At 37.5% G+C, this 26970-nt stretch overlaps 2 protein-coding genes across 9 annotated transcripts in view; one reads left to right on the top strand and one right to left on the bottom strand.

Moving 5' to 3' along the window:
• The window catches only part of OTC (ornithine transcarbamylase), an 83018-nt gene extending 73531 nt beyond the window's left edge, over positions 1-9487 (bottom strand). Inside the window, exon 1 of one of the 2 annotated variants that reach the window (XM_070604719.1) lies at positions 9275-9487. The gene's annotated coding sequence lies outside the window, so the exon portion shown is untranslated. The remainder of the gene's footprint in view (positions 1-9274) is intronic. The other variant, XM_070604720.1, reaches the window with a different exon arrangement.
• Positions 9282-26970, top strand: part of LOC103562717 (X-linked retinitis pigmentosa GTPase regulator) — a 53968-nt gene continuing 36279 nt past the window's right edge. For 6 of the 7 annotated variants that reach the window (XM_070604715.1, XM_070604718.1, XM_070604717.1 and 3 more), the window contains exons 1-8: positions 9282-9492; positions 11234-11359; positions 11823-11915; positions 13347-13409; positions 15460-15618; positions 16974-17123; positions 20037-20195; positions 24500-24655. In XM_070604715.1, coding sequence (XP_070460816.1) covers positions 9465-9492; positions 11234-11359; positions 11823-11915; positions 13347-13409; positions 15460-15618; positions 16974-17123; positions 20037-20195; positions 24500-24655 — 934 coding nt within the window. In that variant the 5' untranslated portion in view covers positions 9282-9464. The remainder of the gene's footprint in view (positions 9493-11233; positions 11360-11822; positions 11916-13346; positions 13410-15459; positions 15619-16973; positions 17124-20036; positions 20196-24499; positions 24656-26970) is intronic. The other variant, XM_070604714.1, reaches the window with a different exon arrangement.

Raw genomic sequence — 26970 nt, 5'->3', positions numbered from 1 at the left:
AACCTTCTCACTGATTCTGTGCATCAGCTGATAGCCTCAAGTGCTCGATATCTACCCAGGAAGCTGATTTGCATGAGTGACATCAGAGCTCTCACGTCTTCTGGCTTCTGGTGGGTTATGAATAAGGATGTGTAATCTAAAAAGTTTGAAGCCCACTGCTCTGTGCTCTTTCAAGAGGCAGTAGAGGGTAATTGTTAGGAGGATCGATTCCGGAACCAGACTGCATGCGTTCAAACGTCAGCCCTACCATGTTTTAGCGGATAGAATTTAACCTCTCGGTACCTCAGTTTTCTCTTCTGTAATATGCAAATTTAAATAATTAATAGATAGAGTGCTTAGACCAGTATCTGGCACATATTAAGAGTATAATAATCTAAGCCATTATCATCACAGTACCTGATCCTTCTAAGTAGTCACCCAGGAAATTACCTAGTCACACACCTACTGCCACAGACCCCTCACAACTCTTCTTTTGGAGCTGTCTCCTGAGTTAGTGAGCCACCCGAGATCATCAGATCCATTTCTTTATAGTCACCCTTTATTTGTCACCCCAAAGGATTTTTTTCTTCTTGAAAATATTTTATATTTTTCATTCATCTTTAAAATTATTCTTGGAAATAAATCTGTTTTCTAAAATTTAATAGAAATGTAAAGATTAAGGAGTTTCACTTCTGCGACTTTGTACAAAAACATACCCCCAAGCTCCAGAGTCTCTCTGAAAGAAGAGGCGAGGCAGGTTCTCAGCAATGCTGGACTAAGTGGCCTCTAAAGAAGGGCAAATGTCTCAGTTATGTCTAGCAAAAATAAGGCTCATATGACTGCAGAAAATAACCATTTTCTTAGAGCATGTTATAATGGAGGGGGTCCAATCATCAGTGTCAATTAAAACGAGGTTTGACTCCTGGTTCAATGTTTGCTAATAGAATCACTTACAGATCATTAACATCTGTAAAGTGACTTAATTCCTTGCTTGCAGGTTTGGGGTGGGAGATGAGCTCAATGAGGTAGAGAGTCAGAGGATGCAAGGTCTTGTAGGCAATTGTTAGGACTTTGGCTTTTACTTTGAGTGAGCTGGGAAACCATTGGAGGGTTTTGAGAAAGGGGAAAGCGTGTCATGCCCTTAAAAGGATTGCTCTGATTCCTGGATTGGGAATGCTGTTAGGATGGTGGCAGGGGCACCAATTAAGAAGTGATGACCGCAGTCCAGGTGAGAGGTGATGTTGTTTCAGAACAGAGAGGTAATAAAGGAGGTAACGAGATATGATGAGTTTACAGATATATTTTGAAGCTAGAACTTTCTGAACATATATTTAAAGGGACAATGTAGGTAAAAGGCCTCGATCAGGTCTCTGGCATACAATGAAAACAATAAAGGGACACAATTGTTACTACTTTATGCTCAAAACTTGTATAGTAATCAATGGATAACAAGTTTGTTCAGAATTGGTATGAACTAGGATCTTCTAAAATAATTTTTTCCTTCCACATGTATTTTAATTTTTCCTCGATAAGCAGGTGGCATAGCCCTAAGAGCTAGGGTTCTGTAGACAGACAGATATGGGTTCAAATCTTGGCTCCACGTCTTACTGTTTGACCTTGGACAAGTTACTTAATTCTCTGTACCTCAGTGTCTTCATCTGTGAAATGGAGAGACTCAATAAAATATACCCTAGACAGTTTTATGAGGATTCAATAAGTTAATGGATGTGAAGTACTTAGAACTGTGCCTGCCAGATAGTAAATGCTCATTAAACGTTAGCTATTATGATTGTCAGCTTCTATTAGTTCTTGGTTTATTATTTTACATTTTGAAACTTTAGTTTTGGTTGAATAAGCAAATTGTGTTCATTGTAAAAGATTAAAACCATACAGATATGTATGACTTAGAAATTAGAAGGCCTCTCTAATTCCACACCCCAGAAGGAACTATTATTAAGCAGTATAGTAAATATTGGTCCAAATTTTTACCTATGCATATAGCACACCAATCCATATATGCATATATGATAATTTATTTTTTATAAAATGCGATAGTACTCTACGTATTATTTTGCAACTTGTTTTTATCACTTAAAATTTGATATTATATATCTTTCCATATAAGTATACATAAAACTATTATACTGATTTTTGTGGTTGCATTGTATTCCATTGTATGGAAGCCCAATAATTTACTTATTCATTAGCTTATTGAAGTCATTTAGGTGTCTTTAAATTTTTTACTCTAAGAAACAGTGCTGCAATAAACATCCTTGCATATATTTTTGGTGTAAATTTGTATATTTCTATAGAAAAAATTCTGGAAGAACTTATCTACAGAAGTGGTTATAATGAGTAAGAATTTTATGCCTTTTTGATAAAAATTATAATTTGTATTGCCAAATTGCCTTTTGAAAAGGTCATACCTTTTTGAATTCCCACAAACTGTGAATGAAGGTGCTTATTTCTCCTGCTAACTGGATCTTGGCAATCTTTTTAATCCTTGCCAATATTATAGGTGAAATAAATAAATTTTATTTGCACTTTTAATAGTAGATTTGATTGTCTTTTCAAATGTTTGAAATTTGGATTCTTTTTGCATAAACTCCCTATTTTTGTCCATTGATCTTTTTTGGTTGGATTCTTTTTATTTATTTTTCCTTTTCTCCTCCTTAAATTTGAAAAAAGCAAGCCATTGGCTGGAAGAAAATATTCACAGTACATAAACTGACCAAGGACGCCAGGGCCTTATTCAAAAGAAATTTAAACATTTATGCACAAAAAACCCGTGAATATCCATAGCAGTTTTATTTATTAGAGCCCAACACTGGAAATGATCCAAATGTTTATCAACAGCTAAATGAATAAATAAATTAAGGTATATCTATAAAAAGGAACAAATTATTAATATACATAGTAACATGGCATAATCTCCAAAATATTTTGCTGAGTGAAATAAGCCAGACACAAAAGAAATTGTACAAAAGACAAAACTAATCTATGACTGAAGAAAAACCAGAATGGTGGATTTTGCCTAGAGAGTGAGAGTGGGAGAGGAAAATGTTTATCTGGCTTAGGGTAGTGATTACATGGTATAATGATATATACATCTGTCAAAGCTCATTAAAGTATACACTTTAATGGGTGCATTTATTTTATTTAAATTGTGTCTCAATTAAGTTGACTTAAAAAGAAAAAATGTTTTGCTTCTAATTAAAAATATTTCAATTGAGTGTTAGAATATAGAAAACAATCCAGGCATGTGTTGCTTAATGAATGGGATGTTCTGAGAAGTGTGTCATTAGGCGATTTTATTGTTGTGCAAACATAATAGAGTGTACTGAAGGGGAACAAAATTTTCCACTCCAACATGTGTCTCTTTAACATGAGGATTATTTTAGGCTGATTATTTTTAAGAAATAAAAGACTTAGAAAGTTTTCCTTGTTACCTCCCCCATAACTTTCTAAAAGAATTCAGATTAAAACCCATCTCAGGAAGTGAGCTATCACCTTAGCATAACATGAACTGGGTGGTAGATAGGGAGGAACCTAGAAAAGCCTGTTTTTTGGGCTTCCCTCTGAGTTATTCTGTTTCCGTGTGGCCAAACACTTGTTTTCCAAATATTTGCTCCTTTTCACCTACTGTGAATTGCCTTTCTTCCCTTTGAGCTCCCTGACCCTCCCATCCCGAACATCTTCTTTTGTCTTTAGCTGAGGACAGTGTTTAAGGTGATGGCTTTGGCCATTTTGGTGAGTTACTCGATTTTCCTGAGTTTCTTCCACGTGTACATGTTATTAAACTTTTGTTTGTTTTTTTCCTGTTAATCTGTCTCATGTCAATTTAATTCTCAGAGCAGCCAGAAGAACCTAGAAGGGTAGAGGGAAATTTCTGCATCCCTTACAGTACTTACACAAACCTAGATGGTATAGCCTCCTACACTCCTAGGCTATATGGTACTAATCTTATGGGACCACCGTTGTGGTCCCATCATTGACCAAAACATCGTCATTCAGCAAATGACTATATAACAGTCGCTCCTGTATCCACCACTCTGATTGAAAAGATGTTAACAGTTTGCCATACTTGTTTTAGATCTCTGTTCTTCTTAAAGAAGCAAACCATTACAGATACTTTTGAGGTTTCACCATTCATCCCTCACCCTTCCTTCCTGTCCCAGAGGAAATGACTCTCCTTAACATGGTGTACACTATTCCCATGAATGATCATATTCTATATATGTATATCTCTATACAAATAGTCTTCTTTTCATGTGCTTAAATTTTTTTAGACAAAACAGCATCATACAGAACATGCCATTTTATAATTTTATTTTTCTCAACATTAAGTTTTTGAGAATTTCTCATTTCCATACATGTAAATCTGATTCATTTATGATAACTGCCGTATGATATTCCTCTGTGTGAATAAACAGTCCATCCATTCCTCTACTGCTGGACATGTAGGCTATTTCCACTTTTTCCTAGGATAAACAATGCTGCGATGAATATCCTCATGTATGGCTCTTTGGGCACAGGTAGTTTTGGCAAATTGTTTTCTAACTGTTGCACTAATTTATACTTTCTCCAGGAAGCTTCCTGTATTCCTAAATACTCAAATACACTTAAAGTTATTAATGTTATTATTTTTGCCAATCATACGAGTATAAATTGTCATCTCATCATTACTTATTTTGCATTTTCCTTATTTCCAGTGAGGTTAAACATCATATGTTTATCGGCCTTTTGGATTTTCATCTCTGTGAATGCAATACCTTTTGCCCACTTTTTATCTTATACTTTCGTGTTTTTCTTATTGATTTGTTGGTATTCTATACATATTCTGAGTGCTAGATCCTTTATCCATTAAATTGCCTATAATCACATTTACCAGCCTTTTCCTTAATCCTTCCACAAACTAGTTCTTATGCTTTTCCACAAGTTAAGCCCTTGCTACATAAAGTGTAATCCATCAACCAGTAGCATCAGCATCATCTGGGAACTTGTTGAAAATGCAAATTCCTTGGTCCCACCCTAGATCTACAGAATCAGAATCTGAATTTTAACAAGACCACTAGATGATTTGTATGCACGTTAAAGACTGAAAAATACTGGATTAAATGATTAAGAAAGGTGAAAAATTTCTTCCCTGGGGATAATAGCTCAGAGGTCCCCACCTACCCTCTTTTTCTTCTTTATAAATAAAACTCCCTGGCTTTGGATCTGTGCGTCCTCAGTTCACATATCCCGGAGGCACACTATAAAATTTCAGAAATCAACGAAGCCATTAGAATCGGATTTGTGAATTTGGATATTTATGGGATTTTATAGTGGAGTTTTCGAAGTGGAGACACATCTGTTTATCTGATTCCAAATAGAGAAATAAACATCGATGGCAGCTGCATTGTAATGCAACTCCAAATACAGGCCTTGGAAGTTTTGTTGAAGGCTGTCAAGGAACTAGCTAGGAAGCATAATCCATCAAATGTCTCCCTTGTTCATACATGCCTCTATTTTTAGTTGACATAAAATGCTCCAGAAATGAATAACAACTAGAATTAATAGAGGGAATTGCCAAGAGTTGCACATGTTGTCAGATGGGTGATGACTTCTGTATATCAACATGATTTCCTGAGACGTATATGAGTGGTTGGCCATGTATGAAGGGGACACTGAAAGAGCACACAACTATAAGCTCAGAGGCATAAAATTATACCTTAGAACTCTCTGCCTTCTCCAACACGAGGGAGGGGACACCACAGGCTGAAACCATCTAGCAACAGGGATTGTGGCGAAGTATTTACTACTCACTGAGTGTCACGGGAGCTCCCACATTTCCCAGCCCCTCTGCAGCGCACAGGGGCACAGAACACTGGATCTGGCCAATGGGTTGTGAGTAAGAGAAACGTGCCGCCTCTGCCCTGAAACATTTAATTTCCTGCCCCCTCTCTCTCTTGCCCTGCTACAGCAACCAAAGGGGTCCGGAGTCACATACAGTGTAGCTACAAGATTGTTGAACCTCTATCAGTTAGCCTGGGCCCCTGAGTGACCAGGTGGAGCAGATACCCCCACTGACCCACACTGGACATGTAGCATGAGTGAGAAAGAAACTGGTTTGCCTTAAGTCACTGCAATTGGGCTCTTGTTTGCGTTGCAGCATAACCTGGGTTATGCTGACTACTACAATGAGCATAGCCAACTCTGCCTTATTAACAAGAGCTAACACAGTTGAGTGCTGCTCTATTCCAGTCACCAAGCTGTAGATTCTAATGCATTATCTACTATCTCACAACAACCTTCTGAGACAGACAATAGTATTATCATATATTACATATATGATATATATTTATATCATATATTACATATATGATATATATTTATATCATATATTACATATATGATATATATTTATATCATATATATCAATAGTGTATAGATATATCATATATATCAGTAGTATATTGTGAAAGGAGACTTTCTTCCTTTCTTCTTTTTATGCTAGAAGAGTGTCTCTCCTTCTAGCCAAGGCCAATCCCTCTACATGAGATCTGGTTGCTGTTTTTTCCTCCCTAACATTATTGATTATTCCTTCACTCTTCTAAATCTATGCTTTCTTCCCTTCTATTCAGTTTGCCCTTCGGCATCCTCAAGTTTCTCCAAGCTTAACAAAAGCCCTCCAGCCACCTTCTGTCCTCCAACTACTATCTCCCCTCCTCTCCTGTCCCCTCTCTATCTCCTGTCTGTAAAGCATTCATCCTCACTTCTTTCGCTCAGCTCCTCCCACTCTCTAACTACTCCAATATTGTTTCTTCCTCCATCACTCCACCAAACGGCTCTTTTCAACACCATTAATGATCTCCTCATTGCTAAATTCAGTGGGCATTTAGTTTTCAACTTACTTCGGTTCTCAGTATCACGTGACCCAACTGACCACACCCTCCTGTTGAAACCCCATTCCATAGGCTCTCTCTCTCTGGTCATTCTCTCTCCTTTTCAGCTTCATCATCTGTTGCTGGGTCATTAAAATTTGGGCTTTGCCATGACTCTTCCTAGCCTCTCTTTTCTGCTCATTCTATGGTCACTTTCCAGGCTTTTCCCTGGTAGTTTTTCCCAAGGCCACCGTCACTACATAGACCTAGGCATCCTCCAAATATGTGCCTCCAACTGGGGCTTCTGCTCCCCCATTACGTGCTCAGCTCATCACCTCCACTTTGGTGCCTTAGTCTGCTCAAGGGTGAACTGTCATGTTCTCTCACCCAACCTGCCTAACTCCAACCTCTCCTGCTCCTTCCTCAGTGTTCCCCATCTCAGTAAATGGTGCCACCTTCCCCCTGTTGGCTTATCTCGGAAACGTGGGAGTAGGCTGCATCAATACCATACCTTGGGGTGTGCTAAGCACCAAAATGTGCTTTACTCTATTTTGAAATAAAAAACAAACTAAAGCATATCACAACTAAAGTAAGTCTTCAGAGATTCTGATTTTCCCATAGTGACTATAATGATGCTTTAAAAAGAATATCCAATCCTTTTGAAGATCATTTAGGACCCCTTCTTTGATGTTGCCCTAAGAGCTATTTGGTAGTCCTACCCTGCCTAGGAGTCAACAGTCAGACACTGTTTGCTGTTGATTCTACCTCCTAAAACGTTTTCAGACTTGCCCGCTCCTCTCTGGTACCAGTACACTGTATTCCAAGCCAGCGTGACTGCTTGTCTGAATTTCTGCAATCGCCTCTGAACCCTCCTCTCTGCTCCAATTTATTCTCCACAAAGCAGCCAGGCAGAATGATTCCAGGAATACACATTACTGATCCTGTCAATCCACTGCTTAAAAAGTCTCAGTGGCTTCCCATTGTCCTCAGGATAAAACCTCAGGTCCTTGACAGGCCCAAGACCCTGCCACCTTGCCATGAGCCAGTGACACCTCCTTGAGCTCTGGAAAGAGCAAAGCTCCTTAGGAGCCTTTGCTCATAAGGATCTACTCTCTGTCCAGAGTTCTCTCACCCTCCCGGTTTCCCCTTCTTAAGTTCTTAGCTTTAATGTCCTTTCTTCTGATAAGCTTTTCTTTTTTCTTTTTTTTTTTTTTGAGGAAGATTAGCCCTGAGCTAACATCTGCTGCCAATCCTCCTCTTTTTGCTGAAGAAGACTGGCCCTGAGCTAACATCTCTGCCCATCTTCCTCTACTTTATATATGGGACTCCTACCACAGCATGGCTTGCCCAGCGGCGCCATGTCCACACCCATGATCCAAACCAGCGAAGCCGGGGCGCAGAAGCTGAACGCGCGAACTCAACCACTGGGCCACCGGGGGGGTCCCCCATAAGCTTTTCTTAACCCCTCACACCAGGTCAATGTTCCTTGTTAGATACTTTCTTAGTACCCCCCACTTTGTTTTGTAAGCAAATGATTATTTGTATATTGGATAGTTTAATCTCCCCTCCAAATTTTAATGCTAACTCCCTGAAAATGTCGGTAACATGCTCTAGTACACAGGAATTCAGGGATCCTTGAATCCAGCTTTCATTCTAGAGCCCATGCCCACAACTACCACATGTACATAAATCTACTCATCCTAGAAGATGGCTTTTTGCCTGTTTGTTTTATGATTGCCAAGTGTTGATGCACGGGACACTAGGGTTCATCTCTGGGCAAATTCTAGAGCAATAATGTTCTGCTGTTGGTGAATCTCTTTGTGCATGTTCTGTCAGTAGTAGATTGTATACCTCATCCTTCTTCTGTGGGAGGACACAGCGGGGCTGATCAGATTACAGGCGGGACTGGCTAAACAGGACTCCAGCTCTCCCCCTGTATAATTTCCCCTTACAGGGCTGTAGTAGGACTCATTCATTCAATAAATATTTAATGAGCATCTAGCATATTGCCCGGTGTTGGTTTAGATGTTGCGGATACAAATGTGATTTACACGTTTAGCAGAGTACCTACCTCATTTAGAATTATAGATGGTCACTATTACTAGGATTATCACAGTTGTGTGTCTACGTTTGCCTGTGCCAAACAACTTGAGTGCCAGAGTATGTGGCATTTGTGACGTTTGTCACTATTCGGACCCAGTCTCTGCCGGGCCGGGACAGCCACCAATGTACGCGTGCGCATTAAGGGGCATCACGGACCCGCCTGGCCGCCCCTCCCCTCCGGGCCACCAGAGGGCGCGCGGCTTCTAACGCTCCGCTCGCTGCGTCTGCGCCTGCGCCGCGCCTGCCGCCCGGCCTCCCCTCCCCCCACCTGCGCGCGCCCCGCCCCGCCCCCCACCCCACCCCCCCCGCCGCGCGCACTAACGCACCGCCTCCGTTGCCCCTAGCGGCCGTTTGTTGACGTCCTGAAACGCGGTCGTCGCCGACGCCGGAGTGTAGCTATGAGGGCTGAGGGGGCTTTCGCGGCCCGCGTCGGGGCTGAGGCGCTGCCTTAGGCCCCGCCGATTCGACCCGGCTGTCTTCCCGGCCCAGGCGCAGGTTTCCCTCGCCGTCCTCGGCATGGAGGAACAGGAGAAGGTGGTGCCCGGTGAGTCGCGGCGGTGGCGGTGGCGGCGGGCCGGGAGGGAGGGTCCGCGGGCGGGCGGGCGGCCAGGCCCCGCCTCCGGGCCAGCCCCGTCGAGGGACAGGCTCGGGCCGCGGCCGCCGGGCTGAGGCTGGAGCTCGGGCCGCGCCCCCGCGAAAGACGGAGGGGAGAGAGGGGAAGGGGGACAAGAAGGGAGGGGGTGCCTTTCTTCTTCATTTTAAATAAACTTTCGGTGAACTTTCTCGAAGGCAGGGGCGGTTTTTACCTCCCTATAAACTCCCCAAAGTGCCTCCTTTGAAGTCCCTAGTTATGTACTGAAGGCTGTAAAGAGTGGGTGCCCGGGGCGCGTGAGGTAAAAGAAGGTGGGGAACCGACTTGCAGAAAAGGCGAGAAGAGGGTCGGTTAGCGACGGTTAAGACTCTTTCCCTTGCGCTCCAGAAATACGTTTGACATTGTGACCCGGTACCGCCTCCATACTGTGTAACAGAAATAGACATTTCACGAAGCAGTAACTAACTCTAGCTACTTGGGATGCGCTCAGATCTTTTCTATAGTATGTTCCTTTAGAAATGGTAATCTTGACCCACTAAATTGATTTTCTGACCCGCTAATGGGTCTCGCCCAACGGTCGTGGATTAGAGCAGAATCATGCGTTCGCTGAAATACCTGTTCCGTTTTCTGCCATGCTCTTGGCTCAAACATGATTAGATTCCTGCCTCCTGGAGTTCAAAGCTTAGTGAGAGATATAAGAAAGTAAACAACGTGAAAATGCGGTTGATAGTTGATTCGGGGTCGGGGTGGGGAGGTGTGGCGGGGGTGGGCCCAGAGCAGAGACGCCAAACACTGGCTTGGGGTGAGGTTATCAGGGAAGGCTTCCTGTGGAGGAGCAGGACAAAACAGTTAAAATTATTCATTCTAGAAAAGTTCAGAGCCTCTTCTGGCCTCCTGGATCTCAATTATCAGTTTGAACTGACATGCCTCACAATTGTTCTCAAAAGTTTTCCATAGTGACTAGTTTTTTGCACCTTAATATTTGTTATTAATACTTATGTTTGCTGTGTTTTCCCTTCTCCTAACCCATTCCTTTATTTACACGTGATCATCCTCCTTGAGATTTCCTCAAAAGCTGGCTCTGGTCTCCTGTTTGGTGATGGGGGTGGGGGGAGAGTTTAAATGGTTATTGGGAACTGGCCGGGGTTTTGGTATCTCTCCAAAATGGTATGGGACCAAAACAGTTTGTGAATACTACTCAGATCAAGTAGTATTTAATGACTTAATCTAAGAATGTTGAGTCTCCGCATCCTGCATCCTCATGGTGCTAATGATGAAACTCACTACTGTGCTGTTTCTGTATGTGGAGTAAAGCCCTCAGTCAGGGGCTAGACCCTGAGGTGTTAACCTGCGGGAGTGGGCACTGATTCTAACAGCTCATTCAAGGGAGCAGATGGTCTCCCTGGTGACAGCAGCACTATTGATAATCAAGGACTTCCTTCCTTGTGATAATATATTTCTTACTTTACTCTGGTAAATGAATAATACGTGTTTATTAGATTTCATTAATCTAGAAAGAAGTCTGAGCAGTAAGACTGAATTAAGATGGAAGAAGGAAGGCGTAAACGGTGCTAGAGCAGAGACAAAGGTGTCACGAGACATGGAATCTGTATAGATAAATGACTTGAAAAAATATTTGAGTAACAGGCAACATGGTAAAAGTTGTAAAATAGAAACTGTTGTATATTTGCAGATTCGGGTGCTGTGTTTACATTTGGAAAAACTAGATTTGCTGAAAATATTCCCAGCAAATTCTGGTTTAAAAATGATATACCTATATGTCTTGCATGTGGAGATGAACATACTGCTGTTGTTACAGGTTAGTATTAAAATCCTAAACGATGTTAGTAATACTTAAAGAATCCTAAATATTGTAGATGTACTGTGTTTGAAACATGTTGAAAATATACAGAAAGTGTTTTCTTTACTTTGCCAGAGAATTCTTGACAAATTGATTTATCAAGAGAGTCTCTTAAATTTTAAGTTCCCTTAGTAAATATACTAGTTCCCTTAGTAAATATAAATTGTTTTCTATACACCTTACTTTCTTGGAGTAAATCTATTTTAATATATCTGTGTAACAAAAAAAACCTGTCCTTGTATAATCTTAGAAACTTTTTACACCTAACAGAATCTGGCTACACATGGATGGACAAGGTAGCTTGTTTCAACATGGAAAACCAATGACAGCTTTTAAGTATAGTTTTTTTATTGCTTTGTGATGGCTTCATCTCACATTATGTTGAAAATGCTTCAATTTATTATTTTTTTCTTCCCACCAGGAAATAATAAACTTTACATGTTTGGCAGTAACAACTGGGGCCAGTTAGGATTAGGATCAGAATCACCTGTGAGCAAGCCAACATGTATCAAAGGTTTGGGGTCTTTTCTTTATCACTTTAAATACTTAAACTATATAAAGTACTTTTATATTAATTGTGTGGTTCTTTATTATCATATTATAAATAATAAATCCTTCAGTTCTTTATTTGCTGATATTTACTTGAATATTATTGACGTTTAACTCTATTGTTTATGATATTCAAAACTACTTTTATGTTAGAGAGTAAAAATCACGCTGATTTTAAACTCAGACACCACAAAGGAGGTAATGGTTCTATGGTATTGCACTTGGACATCCTTTTTTTGTTGTTGGCCTGTTTGTAAACCTTCTTAAATATTACTGTTATTGTATATCAAAGAACAAACAATATAATATGTTAGAATTTTGAGCTCTGTGTCATTTATTAGACTTGTGGACATCATGCTTCTGTGTAGTTGCTAGTTTTATAAAACACATTTTGCCTTGCTGTAATGTAGTGAGTAGATGTGCTGAACAAAACATTGGGACTAGGGGTTGATTAGTACTAGTGTTCTTACAAGAACAACGGGACAAAATATTTTAAATCAGAACTATCCCAGAAAATATGGGACGTACAGTACCTTTACAAAGCTTTCTCACTATTATGTGCGAAACTTCTGTTTGGTTGTGACCTATGAACATTAACTAAACTTGAATGGCGATGGAGATTCCTTAGGATGTAGCAAGAACAGTGTTTTTTTATTTTCCTAGCCAAACCCTTAATTTCAGCTCAGAATTTCAGTGTAATTTATCATGTCCATGCTAATTATAGATGTTGTTATGGAACTTTTGAAGTATTTCACTTGGTCAAAAAGTATTTATTGAGCACAGTCTACTAATCCCTTGGGTTTATTCACAGCTCCTATGATTCTTACTCTCCAGTATCTAATAGGTGAGCTAACTGGATTGTCTAGACTATGGGATCCCTGAGACCAGGGACTCTGTCTTAGTGATCTTTGCAGCCCCTTTGCTAAGCACTTAGGAGATGTTCTGTGAATGTTTCCTGAATATGTAAATGAATGAATGAAGAACTTTAACATAGATGTATGCCTATGAATACTGGCCTTACAGTGTTTCACTGCATAAAGTAGCAGACTAGGAAAAAAATCAGATTGATGAGGAGGCAGCATAACAATGCAGTGGATCTCAGCACATATCAATTACCTCTGGAGTTTTTAAAAATATATAGATGCCTATGTCTTACTTCAGGTCTACTGACGTAGATTCTCCAGGGGTGGGGCTGAACTATCTATATTTTTCTCAAAGCTGCACTGCTTATGATGTATCACTAGTTCTGAAAACTTTTGATTTATTAGTTGAGCATTGACTTTGAGGTCTGACAGGACTGGATTTAAATCTCAGTGCTACCACCTAGTTAATATTTGACCTGATTATCATTTTCATAACCATAAAATATTTTAATTGTCATATTTTATATTTTTAGCTTTAAAACCTGAAAAAGTGAAATTTGTTGCCTGTGGAAGGACCCACACCATAGTGGCAACAGGTATAGTACTCAATCTGTATGACTTTCTGCCACATTTGAAGACTGAGGTCTCACTCCACTAACATTTGCGGCTTTGTCAAATTGATAGAAATAGTACCTTGGCGATGGTAAGATTAGGATTTTTTAAAATGTAAATGGTTAGAACACTTGTTTTCCTTTGAAAATATGCAGACAAATGTTAAATGGCTGAAGAAAAAGCTTCTTTTCTTGGATTATGTTGAGGGACAGCATCTCCTTATCTGTGCTCACACCTCTTGATCTTACTCTTCCCTCATCTTTTCTGAGGATAAGTGGAAGCCACCCCCAGAAGGCTATTGATGTGGATTAGCACAGTTCCAATCAAAATCCAAATAGGCTTTGTGTGTGTAGAAATTGACAAGGTGATTCTAGAGATTATATGGAAAAGCAAGGGATTCAGAATAGCCAAAACAGTTGTGAAACTAACAAAATTGGAGGACTAGTACTGTCTGATTTCAAGACCTACTGAAAAGCTGCAGTAATCAAGACAGTGTGCTCTTCAGCAAAAAGACAGACAAAGACTAATGGAACAGACTAGAGTCCAGAAGTAGACCCACACGTGTATGCCCAACTACTGTTTGACACAGCTGCCAAAGCAATTCAATGGAGAAAAAGTAGTCTTTTCAACAAATGGTGCTGGAGCAGTTAGACATCCAGGCCCTGACCACCAAGCACTCTTCCCCACTTCCTTTGCCACACACACAGCTGCTTCTGGCTTCAGGCTGTTCTCACTGCCTGGGCTCCTCTTCTCCTTTCTGCCCTCACTCCTACTTTTTCCTTGCTGAAATGTCTCCTCTTTGTATTCAGATTCTTTTCTTTTAGGATCCAAGATGTGTCTTACTTCTTCCTTGGAGCTTTTTCTTCTATTCAACTTTTTACTAAACTTTTTACTACTTTTTGTTCTAAAACTATTCAACTTTTTACTCATGTAGTTCTGTGAACTGCTTTAGCATTCCACCAACTGTGGTTTGCTCTGTATGTGTTAAATTGTGCGGTCCAATTCCTCATGGCTTGTAGTATCTTCCATTTGAAAGCTAGTCTTGTTTCCTCAATTAGGTTTCATTTTTTTCTAAAGTGTTTACTTATTCAAGTTGATTTTGCCCTCAGTTTCCCCTATAATTTAGCTAGGCTTTAACTTCATGTGCATTTTTATGACAGATATAACTAATTTTTAATATGTGTGTATTTATTAAAATATTCATTACTTTAGAGCCTACTGGCAATGTTTATTATCTAAGTATGATATACTTCTTATTTGATTAAGAAAGTACTTAACAAATGTTTATATAGTGCTTACAGTGAGCCAAATGCTGTTCTAAGAATTTATAATGTTAACTAATTTAATCATCATAACAATTATATGAAGTAGGCACTATTATTATCCCTGTTTTACAGATGAGGAAAATGAGACACTGGGAGGTTAAGTACAGCTCATTCAAGGTCACACAGCTGATAAGTGGCAAGCCAGAATTTGCACCCAGGAAGTCTGGCTCTGGAGTCCTCTCTCCTAAACACAATGCTATACTGCCTTCCTATTTAGCTAGAAAATTAAAATAATTATACAACATAGAATTTTTGTGTTTCTAATTATATTCTTCTTGAATTTGCCTTATTTTACTTATTAGTTACCTATTGTATCTTAGTTTTAATGGGTATTGAATTTAAAATTAATGAACCACATCTCTTTTTAAATAGTTTGATTTGGATTATAAACTAATTTGGAAATTACTTTCATCTTTTTTGCTCTGAATTAATAAAGTGCTGCATGAGCAAGAAAATATATTCCACACATTCTGTAGATTCCAATTGCTACTTAAACTCTAGCGTGTTTTATAAAAATCTCACAAAAATGTATAGCCTTGCTTGTTTTGCTTTATTTTTGACACTGAAATGAAATTGTTCATCAAATTATAGGATAATGCCAGCTTTCAACTTTCTTCGCTGTTAATAGAGGAAATACCTGGTATACACTGGCCTGTCTCATAAAGATGGTGACTACAGTATACTGATGTTTTCTTTTTTCTGTGTGCAGAAGGAGGCAAAGTATATGCAACTGGAGGAAATAGTGAGGGACAGCTGGGACTTGGCGATGATGAAGATAGAAATACCTTTCATCGAATTAAATTTTTTACATCCCAGCATAAGATTAAACAGCTCTCTGCTGGATCTAGTAGTTCAGCTGCATTAACTGGTGAGACTTTTCTCTATCTCAAGCTGGGACACATCTCTTTCCTTTAGACTAGGGTATACCAACTCAGGAAATTGAAGATGGCGTTGATGTTTAGTTTTCTTTCATTGACTATGTGTTTTCAGAAGACATTTAAAATAGAACTTTAAATCATGACATATACTTCAATTTTATTCTTATTTAGAGTTAGAGGTAAACATACATTTAGAAGGTAATTTTTAAATAAATTCTGACTTACACTGTCCATCTATTCCTTTAGATATTCTTAAATATTATCTTCACCGTGTGTTCTGAAAGTTATGCTTACTTTAATGAAGTTGCTATCAGAAACACCATAGCAATCTGTTGGATATATGTTGTTAAAATATAATTTATAATGGTCTTCACATCTCTCTACCCTCTCTATCAAAAGCCCATATCAGTAATTTCTTTAAAATTTGGAGCCAAGGTAAAGCTGGTCTCACTGAAGAAGCTGCTGGTGTGCTTCTTTGTTCCAGTCGGGAGAGCTGTGTAACTTTCGGTGTTGCTCTAGCTGTCGGGAGAGCCAGAGTTGGAGCTACAGCTCTCTCCCTTAAGTTCTGTCAGCCATACAGTTAGCATTTTCACATCCTTCTTTGGGTTCTTATTTTTAATTTTCCTTTTATTTGCCTTATCATTAAACCACTTCAAAGATTAAAAATTTTAAATTAATTAAAAGATATAAGTCTTGATAATTTCTTTCTAAAATATTTTTCCTAATTTGACTTTTTCTGACATTGAAACTCTTATCAGAAAGAACATAAGTTAGCCTATTTTTGAGATGATATATATTTTAATTACCTCCTGTTCTCTGAAGCTAAATTATGTGTTTTCAAGAGTAAATTGTCAAAAAAAAGCTAGTGAGAGGCGTTTATGTTTTTCTTCCTTTAAAGCATCGTTTCCACGGTGTTCCCAGAGCAAGGTCTTCTAGGCTGTTTTGGCCTGGAACTTGCCCAGGAGATGTCCAGTGTGACTCATGCTGTCCTTCAGTTCAGTTGCAGGCAGCCTGCTCGAAAGGAGGAAACCATTTTCTGTTTAGAGACATTACAATAAGAAAAGGTTATCATAGGAAAAGATATTCTGTCTTTGCTATTGAGATAAAAATATGGACATGACTAAAGTGATTTACATCAAGGTATTCTCTGTCCTTTATCATTATCGAAGCATTTCATAATAGAAATTGAACTCTTAAGTAGCTAGCTGGTATAAATGACTTAGTAATACTTTTCTTTCAAGACACACAGTTTTTCTAAATTAAAAAATAGTCTGTTGGAAATATAATAACCTGATAGCCCTGCCACTTTTTAAAAGCTTTTTTCCTCCTTGTGTTTTCTTTATAGAAGATGGAGAGCTTTTTATGTGGGGTGACAATTCTGAAGGACAAATTGGTTTAAAAAATATAGATAATGTGTGCGTCCCTCATCAAGTGACCATTGGGAAACCTATCTCCTGGGTCTCTTGTGGATATTACCATTCAGCTTTTATAACAAGTAAGGCAGAACATTTTGGATTCATCATGTTATCTCCCATTTCTAAGTTATTACTAAATTAATAATAAAATGTTATAAGATTCTACAGTTCTATAGAAATAATGCCATAATGGTCCATGTAATGAAATAATTTTGGTCTGCTTTAGGTCACAACATTTCTTCATTTCAATGAGAGTTTAGAATTTCCACCTCTCTGACATGTCACCTTTTTTAGTGAATATTAAGTCTGTTAGAAAAACAAAATTTATATGTTAAAAACCCTTCTAAATTTTGGTTCTCAAACTTCTTAGACTCTTTGGCATTAAAAACAAGACCTATGGGCTACTTTCTCCTGGATCCACTTGCCTCGGTACTTTGACCTACTCTACTCTTGTCCTGCTAATTTGCTTTTACTGTTTCTATAAGTCATAGACTTTAATTGTGGGAACAGGGATGAAGATTAGATGGAAAAGGAAGAGAATTCAGTATGGGATATAATTTCCTTTGTTGGGACTTTTCTCAACATCTCCAATTTCTCCCTTTCCTGGAGTCACTGGCAACCTTTTCTACATTAGTTAAGATATTTGAAATGTTGTACTCTTAACTGTTATAGTCTACATCTACACTAGTAACAATAGGAGAAGTATGATCATGGCTTTTTATCTCATTGATGGTTTTTCTAACAGTAAAAACACCTAGGGGAAATAGCTTTGTGGCCCCTCTTAGATATCTCTGTAAATCTTTGTTTTATATATTTACTCCTTATTCTGTACACCTCAGATTCAGGTTTAGAAAGTGCTGATTGACCCATTCCAGTGCTCCTAGCTTTACCAATGAATTGGTAGCAGCTTGGTACCAAGAGAAGGCATACTCCGACTTGGCTGGTATTGTTCACCCCTGTATCACTTTGTGCCTTGAACAAACTGATAATCAGTATTGTCAAATGAGGGAGTAGGTGAATGAGTGATCAGTTGGTTGTGTTCCTTGGAGCAATAGCACCCTACCAACTTATTGACAACTTTCAGGCTGCTGGGGTTGGTGTGGTCTGTGCTTACTTTGTTTATAAAACAAAAAAGAAAAAAACACAAATGGAAGAACAAAAAAACCAAAAAAGGTCTCAAGCAAAATCATTGTCTTATATTTGGATTTTAATAAAACTATTAGAATCAATTTTATGACTAAACTCTGCTTTAGCCGGTAGAGAAACAGGTAGAATTGTCCATCTTAACCAACAGGTGTTACATTGAGCTTTTTTGTTTTTATGCCTTTTAAAAACAGTTAAAAAACAGCTTTATTGACATATGGCTCACATGCCATACAGTTCACCCATGTTAAGGTGTGAGGAGTAGCAGGAATTTACAGACAGTAGTGGAAAGAGACTCATCTGGACTTAGTAACTCTCTTCATATGAAAGTCAAGAAACATTAGAAAAAAGGCAAAGGGTGCTGACTTACTGAGCGCCTCTTCTGTGCCAGTGTTTTCTAAACACTTCATAGAAAACTGTGGTTCAGAAAACTTTATTTTCTGTGCTGATCAATTCAGAAAATCAGTACAGCTGTGTTTGCAGTATTTGACCAAGTTTTAAGTGGCACATACCATGTGTGTTAGATGTCCCACAGCTTCCCTAAGTTCTGATTTGCTAAAAGGACTCTCAAACTTCAATAGCAGGTTATATTCATAGCTAAGATTTATTACAGCAAAGGATACAGAGCAAAACCAACAGGAAAATTATGTTTATCTTCCAGAGAGGTCCAGCATAAACTTCCTAGTCTTTCCTCTTCTGAGGCCGCACAGGACGTGCCTTCTCTTTGGCAGTGAAGTACAGGGATGTGTGTACAATGGCTCTGCCTAGGGAAGCCCACTCTATCCTCAGGGTCTGAGGCTTTTATGCAGGGGGCTGGACACCTCCAGCTAGCAACTAGTCACAGAAACTGAAACTCAGGTCCCTCAACAATGAAACCAGGTGTACATCATCAATGTTGATGTTTGTACAAAGCCACTGTAAGAACCGAAGCTGGCATAATTCATTGTTCCAGGTGTGCATAACAAAATCATCAATCACCAACATAAAAAACACTCCAAGGGCCACATTCCCAGGGGTTGGTCAACGGTCAACCATGGTTCTCTTAGAGACATGCAAACAATAAGCAGCGAGATATGCTGTGTTACCTCTTTCTTCACACCAATGGTGATATATTCTGTGTCATTCTTTATTTTAGGTTATATATTTACAAAAGTTTTAAGTTCCTGCTTTATAGAACTCATAGAAATGAATTAAAAAGTTCCTGCTTTGAAGAAGCTCATAGTCATAGGGTGATAAATGTAGTAACAGAAGCAAATCAATAGCGTTAGTATGGACAAAGCAGTGACTAAATGTCACAAGTTCCTTGATAAAATCTTTCTGTAGGAAGTGCCATCTAACTGAGTAAAATCTGCTATCTTAAGGCTCTCTCAGCATGTTTACTTCACATGTAAATGAGTTTTCTAAAACAAGTTACATAAAAGCAATTATTCAACAAGTATTCATTAAATGTTTAATGTACTAGACACACTGCTAGGTTCTTGCAGTACTGTAGTGAGCAGGACAAAATCCATGTCTGCATGGGGGCTTAATGTCTAGTCATTTTTCTTTATTAAAAGTAAGTAGGAGTAAGATCATCTTCCCTATGTATTGTGAGACAGCTAAAATAATTTTTTAGCTGTTAGTAGTGATAGTTGTGAATTCTTCATGAAGATTTTGGATTAGAATAATCAAGGGGAAAAGAAAATCTAGCTTTATTTCCTTACCATACAGTAAAAATATCTCAAGAAAGCTCACATTTATTAAGTTGTCATTGTCTATATTTTTTATTGAATGTACGAACATATACCAAAAAGACCAGTATTTTGTTCCTGTTTATGTGGTCATTGATCACTGTTCTTTTCCTTCAATAGCGGAGGGAGAATTGTATACATTTGGAGAACCCGAAAGTGGGAAGTTAGGTCTTCCCAGTAAGCTGCTGATCAATCACAGAATTCCCCAGCTGGTGCCCGGAATTCCCGAGAAGGTGATCCAAGTAGCTTGTGGTGGAGGGCATACAGTGGTTCTCACAGGTACGTGTGAGCCTTGCTGCTCTGTTCCTGCTTCCTGTGGTGGCTACTGACAAAATTTTTTTTATATTCTTTTTTTTTATTGTGGTAAGAACATTTGACGTCTGATTCACCCTCTTAACAGATTTTTAAGTGTGCAATACAATATTGTTATCTCTAGGCACAGTGTTATTATGTGGCAGATCTCTAGAACTTAGCTTGTGTGACTGAAACATTTGCCTGTTGATTAGCACCTCCCCTCTCCCCCATTCCAGCCCCTGGCAACCACCATTCTAGTCTCTGCTTCTATGAGTTTGACTGTTTTAGATATGCCATATAAGTTGGCCTTGCATCCTTTTCCATTAAAAACCCCACTTTATATTCCTGTAGTTAATATACATTTCTTGCCTATGGAAGAAATTTTTAAGTAGGAAAAAGATGAATCTTGTTGAATTGTTTTTGCTAACGTAGTTGACATTTTCGTGATCTTAACATGTTCAAGTGCCAGAGAATAACATTTTTTTAGCTCATTTTCAAGAACAAACTGTTTTCCTCATAGATATGTATTTCATATTTATCTAGAATTGACATTTTTTCTGAAATACTTTCTTTTGGAGAAGTTCCCTGTTGGTACTGTTTTCTACACGTCATTGATAATTTTTTCTTTGTGATATTTACAACGTCTAACTTGGTGATTTCTTTGTGATTTTTTATATTTCATCATAGTAATTCATTAAAAAATGTTAAGATCTTAAATTACAGATAATAAAAGAAAGAACCTTAATAGTAATGTCACTTTTGGCTTCTGAATTTTGTATTTGGTATGACATGTCATTTTCAGGATTCTAGTCAATATATTACAATACACTTACTACTTGAAAATATGCTTGCTAAATTGAGGCTCCCAAATTTGTTCAGCATTGGATTTATTTTAGATGAATAGTGTCGAGGTGATGCAGTTAGGTAGTGGATTATTATGATTTTTTTGGTCAAAAAGAAATTAACAGTTTCTGAAGTCACCACTTAATCTTTAGTAACCCAAAGCTAGAAGTGTTCTAGACAAATTTTTAATAATATCCAATTCTCAGATGATAATCCTTGCAAGGTGATTGAGCAATATTTTATCTTTCAATTTTCCTCTCTTACATAACTTTTCCTTAACTTCTTGTTCTAGTCCCAGTCATGCTTATTGACCTGTGGTTTCCCAGAATTACAGTTTCCAGATGGAATCTTTTTGAAGTTAGAAATAATTTTTTCAAAGCCTTCACTCTAAATTTTGAAATAATTCTGAGGTTTAAGATTTTTAAAAATTTCTTCTAATAAAATAATTTTTCATATAATTTCAAAAAGATTTATTCTAGGAAGTAAACTTTAAAATTAATCTTTATAAATTATCTGAAAATTCATTCTGTAGGCAGAAATGCAACTTATTCTTTATGTGCTATGTATTTTCTATAGTTTATACAAAGATTATAGAAAATTATTAGATGACTGGAGGTTATTTTGAAGGACACAAATGTTATATAATAATAATGTCATTCAACTACACATTATAAAATATTTTCATAGAAATAGGCTCCAAGATAATCCATGATACTTTTAATTATACTTAAAAAATGCACCTGAGTGATATTTTCTTGTAATATTATAGACATTTAGCTTACTGCAAACTTTGTTTTGAGATTGAAAACTGTGTTGCCAGAAATTGATTGTTTTCTCCAGATTTTTGCAGCCTTTGGGATCTTGCAGACTAGTAAAGTTTTTATATTTTAAGTCTTTAATTTTGTAAAAAGAATATGAGGACCAAAAGATGGTTGCCAACTTCCACTTTGCATTTGATGGACATTACAGAAAAAAGTGCAATCTGTTTTCACCATTATATCATAAAATAAGGGGCATCTTCAAAACAAAAATTAAAAAGCTCTTGGTTTTATAATAAAAGACACACCTTCAAATTGTATAAATTTATCTGTATGGAAAATTCACCACTTTGCCTATTTTTCACATTTCTCCATGGATCTGTGAGAGCTTTATTATGAGCCAGCCCTGGTGAGAAACCTGTGTTCTGGAGCACAGTGTGGACAGAAATATTAAATGTTTAGTCCTAACTGATGAAGAAATGGACCTGAAGAGTGCATTGATCATCAGTTTGGCTAAGTACTAAATTGAATACCTAAGAGTTATAGACTACTTTGCAAGACCTTAAAGGAAAGAATAGCTAATCATCTGCTAATCATCTGTTCTAGACATCCCCTTCACTAAAGGAAAGGACTTGGATTAGATGATTCTATGGAGGCCCTCCCCAGCTTTGTTTTTCCTTATGTCTGTAACTCTGGTCTTAAAATCTGTTTGGGTATCATTCATTAAAATACTTTAAAGATAAAATTAGTTAATTGCTGATGAATTTATTTAAAACATAATATTTACACTTGACTGTGTTACGTTCGAAAATACAACTACTGGTTGTAGTGATGGTTGAGGAAACAATGGACTGCTGTTGAGAAAAGCCAAACTAGAACTTAGCACACACTAACTGAGGCAGAGTGATAGTCGTAATTTTGTATGTCATCCACGGCAGTTACCAAAAGGCAAGAAAGTCTGGTCATGAGTTGGAGTCCACAAAGAAATCTGCATCCCAAGGAAAATAAGAATTTATCTTTTCCAGATTATGTCTGGACAAACTTAAGGTCTCCATGGGGCAAGAGATTATAATTGTGAAATCAAACGTATTCTGTGAAATTAGAGCAATATTGATCTGACGCCAGCTAATAAATCTGTTTTCCTAATACAGTATTATTTATTAACATTGAATTGCATTGTTAAATGTTAAAAAGGCGATATGATGAAAAATTATATTAGTTGATATGTGTAATGTCCTTAGATAAATGAGTCTTAGGTCATTTTAAAAAAAAGAAGCTGTTATTACCAATTAGCTAAGCACCTGAAAGCGAACCTAACAAGATAAGGAGCAAAACTTTTGTAACAGGATTCAGGCTGCCTAAAGGGCCTAATTTCACAGGCTAATATAAGACAGCCCAAGAAACTTAGAGTAGTTGTTGGCCAGCAAGCGATAGACAGTTGTTTTAATTCATTCAACATTCTACTGTTAAGACTGAACATTCAGAACTTGAGATATGCTGTGTGATTATTAAACTAAGAGAGGTAGTTTTTACACCAAAAGAAGGATCTGTTTTACCATTGCCTCAGTGTGGTTTCATATCCTTGACACAGCATATTTTCTTTAAGAAGTAATATCTATGTGTCTTATTTATGAAATATTCTTTAGACAGAAAAAATGTAAAATTATATGACAACAGATAGTTATGTGTTCATCAGTATCCTCCATTGTCAGAATAAGATGAGTTGATTAATTACTTTTTAGAAAAATGTTCTTTACAACTGAATGTTCTATTATGTTTTAAAATCTGCCTGAATGTTTTCTCATTTAGTCTTCACAGCAACTCTGTTAGATGGGAATTATAACATCAGAGAATTTAAGTAACTTACATACTTGCCGCAACTATTAATAGTGAAGGTTTGGGCTCCTGCCTGAATCCAAAGCTTTTGCTCTTCCCTCTGTAGCAGGAGAGGCAATGTATTCAATTATTGAGAAGTAGACTAATAAATACTGTGCTTCCTAATGCAGGGGCCAGCAAGAGTTGTGTGTCTGAAAGAACCCCTTCATCACTACTCATTTATCCTGTTGTAGTGCCTTTCCATTTCTCAAGAATACAGGAGCTAATATTTATAAGTTATTGGAGGTCCTTTGGAATCATTTAAAAAAATAGTAATATAGAGGAAAGCTTCTTTCCCGCCTTTCATTATTATTGCATTTCCTAGTAAAAATTCTAGCATATCTAGTGTAGGTTTTAATTCTCATGCAAATGCTCCTCTGAAATTGTTCTATAAAATAAATTATTCTGTTAAACTACTTTTAAAAGTAAGGAGTTTTTCTGTAGGAAGCACTATTCATTTTTTTTATTTAAGGCAGTGAAAGGAATTAGCTTAATGACAATTGATACTTTTTAAAGAGCTGAGTGATATTTTAGGTAGTTCACTGACTTACCTGTCTTTAGCAATTCCTTTTATGGTTATATGTAAAAGATAAAATCAGACCCATGCCTTAATTCTTACAATTGTGTGCCTTGTCATTTTTCTCTCATTCTGGAGAAATGTGTACCTAAATATTAGGTATTCTTACATGGGTATTTCTTTCAGAGGCACTTAACCCTCATTTTAAAGGTTGAGTATCAAGTTTTTCTAGATATGCAGGTGACAGCGTTTGCTTCCCCACAATGCTTCTATTCTGTTTGCCCATTCCCTTGCAGAGAACGCCGTGTACACCTTTGGGCTGGGACAATTCGGTCAGCTGGGGCTTGGCACTTTTATTTTTGAAACTTCAGAACCCACAGTCATTGAGCATATTAAGGATCAGAAAATAAGCTATATTTCCTGTGGAGAGAATCACACAGCGTTAATAACAGGTACAGATCAGAATCTCTATTATATGTTTATAGAATTGGGTATATTTTATTACAAAATAAATACTATATGGAATGAATGTATCTAAATTAAGCAAAAGAATTAATAATAGAGAAAATGGAATTTCTTGTCTAATATGCCAAAATATAAAGTTGTAAACCCCTTTTTAATATTTTAATTCAATTTAAAATCAGTGTAAGTGATCCAAATATTTAGAACCTCAAAATATGTCAATACTGTCAGAGGTAAGACCATAGTAGTATACTTTGGCAGAAAGCTGGAATCTTTCTGAAATTGTATCATTTTGTAAGCTCTTACCTTTGCTAAGGCCAGAGAGAAAAGTCTTACAAGAAAGAGCTTACTTTAAAACAGTCTCCCTTTTCAATCTGACAGAGCTACATTCCAGCTGAGTAAATTCTTATGATGCTTTTGCCACCAGGAGGCGTTTTCAGGAGTGACTCTTTCTTACTTTCTCCACAGTGATAGAAAGGCACCTCAAAGACCACTAAGTGAATACCTGGGTCCTCTAGATCTTCCATTCTGTAGTTTCTCCTTTATCCAGGAAGATGCTACTCTGGGCCTACTTCTCAACCTCAGAAACTAGGTGGCCCAATATAGGACTCAATAAAGATTCTCCCCTAAAAATGACTCACTCACTTACCTGTAGGTAATTGATACACTCCACAATTTTGATTGCTTCAAAATGAAAGGCTCTGTAATTTCACTATTTCTTGCTTATATTTTCTATCTAAAAATGAAGTAAGGCATTAAAAAGTCAGAAATCATATAGTATTTTGAAATAATCCAGATACTGATATTTCTACATTTTTTTTTCCTTCTTTCTAAAAAAGCTACTGCTACGATGTAGCTCATCTCTAATGGTATCTGGTTAGGGGAACTAGGAATAAGCAAATATAAGGTATTACCATACACTGTTCCTTTTTCACCAAAGAACCTTTCAGAGAGAACTACTTGCCCGTTTTCAAGTATTGATGTCCTTGTAGCATGAAATAGAACTATAAAGAATTATTATTCATTCACAGTCCCAGAAGAGTTGTTGATATGTATCCCTTACTACAGAGTCTTAATCTCAGTTTTTCTGTTCTTACTGCCATTTTTTCACAAACTCTAAATTGCCATTGATGGTAAATATGTACTTTTTATGGATCATAAAAAATACAGTTAGATTATTTGGTTAAACTTTCATAGTACCTTTCCTCCTGATGAAAGAAGTTATAGCACAAATAATTGAACATTAACTTTGTTTGCCTTATTTCTCATGAATTCTCTCCAGAGGACAGATGTTATGAATTTTGTTTTCCTCCAGGCCTAGTGAGAGGCATGTAGCAAGTTATCTGTAAGTTCTTGCCGGTTTCCCATTATAGCCAGTGGCTTGTTTTAAAAAGCTCTCTGAGGTTGGAAGTACAGTCAGGTAGCTTGGATCAGAGTTTATTTTTTCTAGTTAAAGGTAATCCAGTTAAAAGACAAACCTTAAAAACCATTTTAGATGAAGAAATCAGGGTCAGAAGGAGGAAGAAGGGGAAAAGGTGATAAGGAGTATGTATAAAGAAAGGAAATAAATACCTAATAGTAGGAATTATGAATCTAAATTTGGTGTCTAAACATTGGTTATTGCTTATTTATAGGGAATCTATTTATTTTTGAATATTAATTTTTGAACTTGCCACTTTACTGAATTGTTAGTATTTCTAATCATTTTTCAGTCAATTCTCTTGGATTTCCTTAGTATGCAGTACTTTGCCATCTTAAACTCTTAAGTCCCCAAATGTGATCTTATCATTTCTCAACTTAAAACCATTCATTTAGCTTATTATTTCCATTAAGATAGAGTTGAAAAATCCTTCATATGAACTAATAGGATCCTCTCTGGTGTGGTTCCTTCTTACCTGTTCAGACTCATCTCATACCTTTCTCCCCTTTGCCCTCCAGGCACATTGGTTGCCTTTCAACTTGACTGTACTGTATTTTCTCTTGATTCAGAGCCTTTGTATGTACTGCTGACTCTGCCTGGAAAATTCTTTCCTCCCTTCTTCATGTAGCTAAACTGTAATCATCCTTTAGGCTTCAGTTTGAAAGCCTTCCTTAATCCCTGGACTAGAGGGAGATCCCCTCCTCTGCACTCAGACTGGCACCCTTTCCTTTACTTCTCCTTACGTGGCACTTACCCAGCTTGAGATGGAGGGTATGAAGGAAGGGTTTGAGGAGTGAAGGTTCAGAGGAGTTCTTATGGCTGTGGGCAAAAGGGTTGACTGGAGAAAAGCAACAAGATTACTCATCTTGATCATGGGCCCAGGTG

This window comes from Equus przewalskii, chromosome X, assembly GCF_037783145.1.
Source record: "Equus przewalskii isolate Varuska chromosome X, EquPr2, whole genome shotgun sequence".
Classification (NCBI taxonomy): Eukaryota; Metazoa; Chordata; class Mammalia; order Perissodactyla; family Equidae; genus Equus; species Equus przewalskii.
Note: the sequence above shows the minus strand (reverse complement) of the source record. Positions and strands in the feature narration are given on the sequence as shown.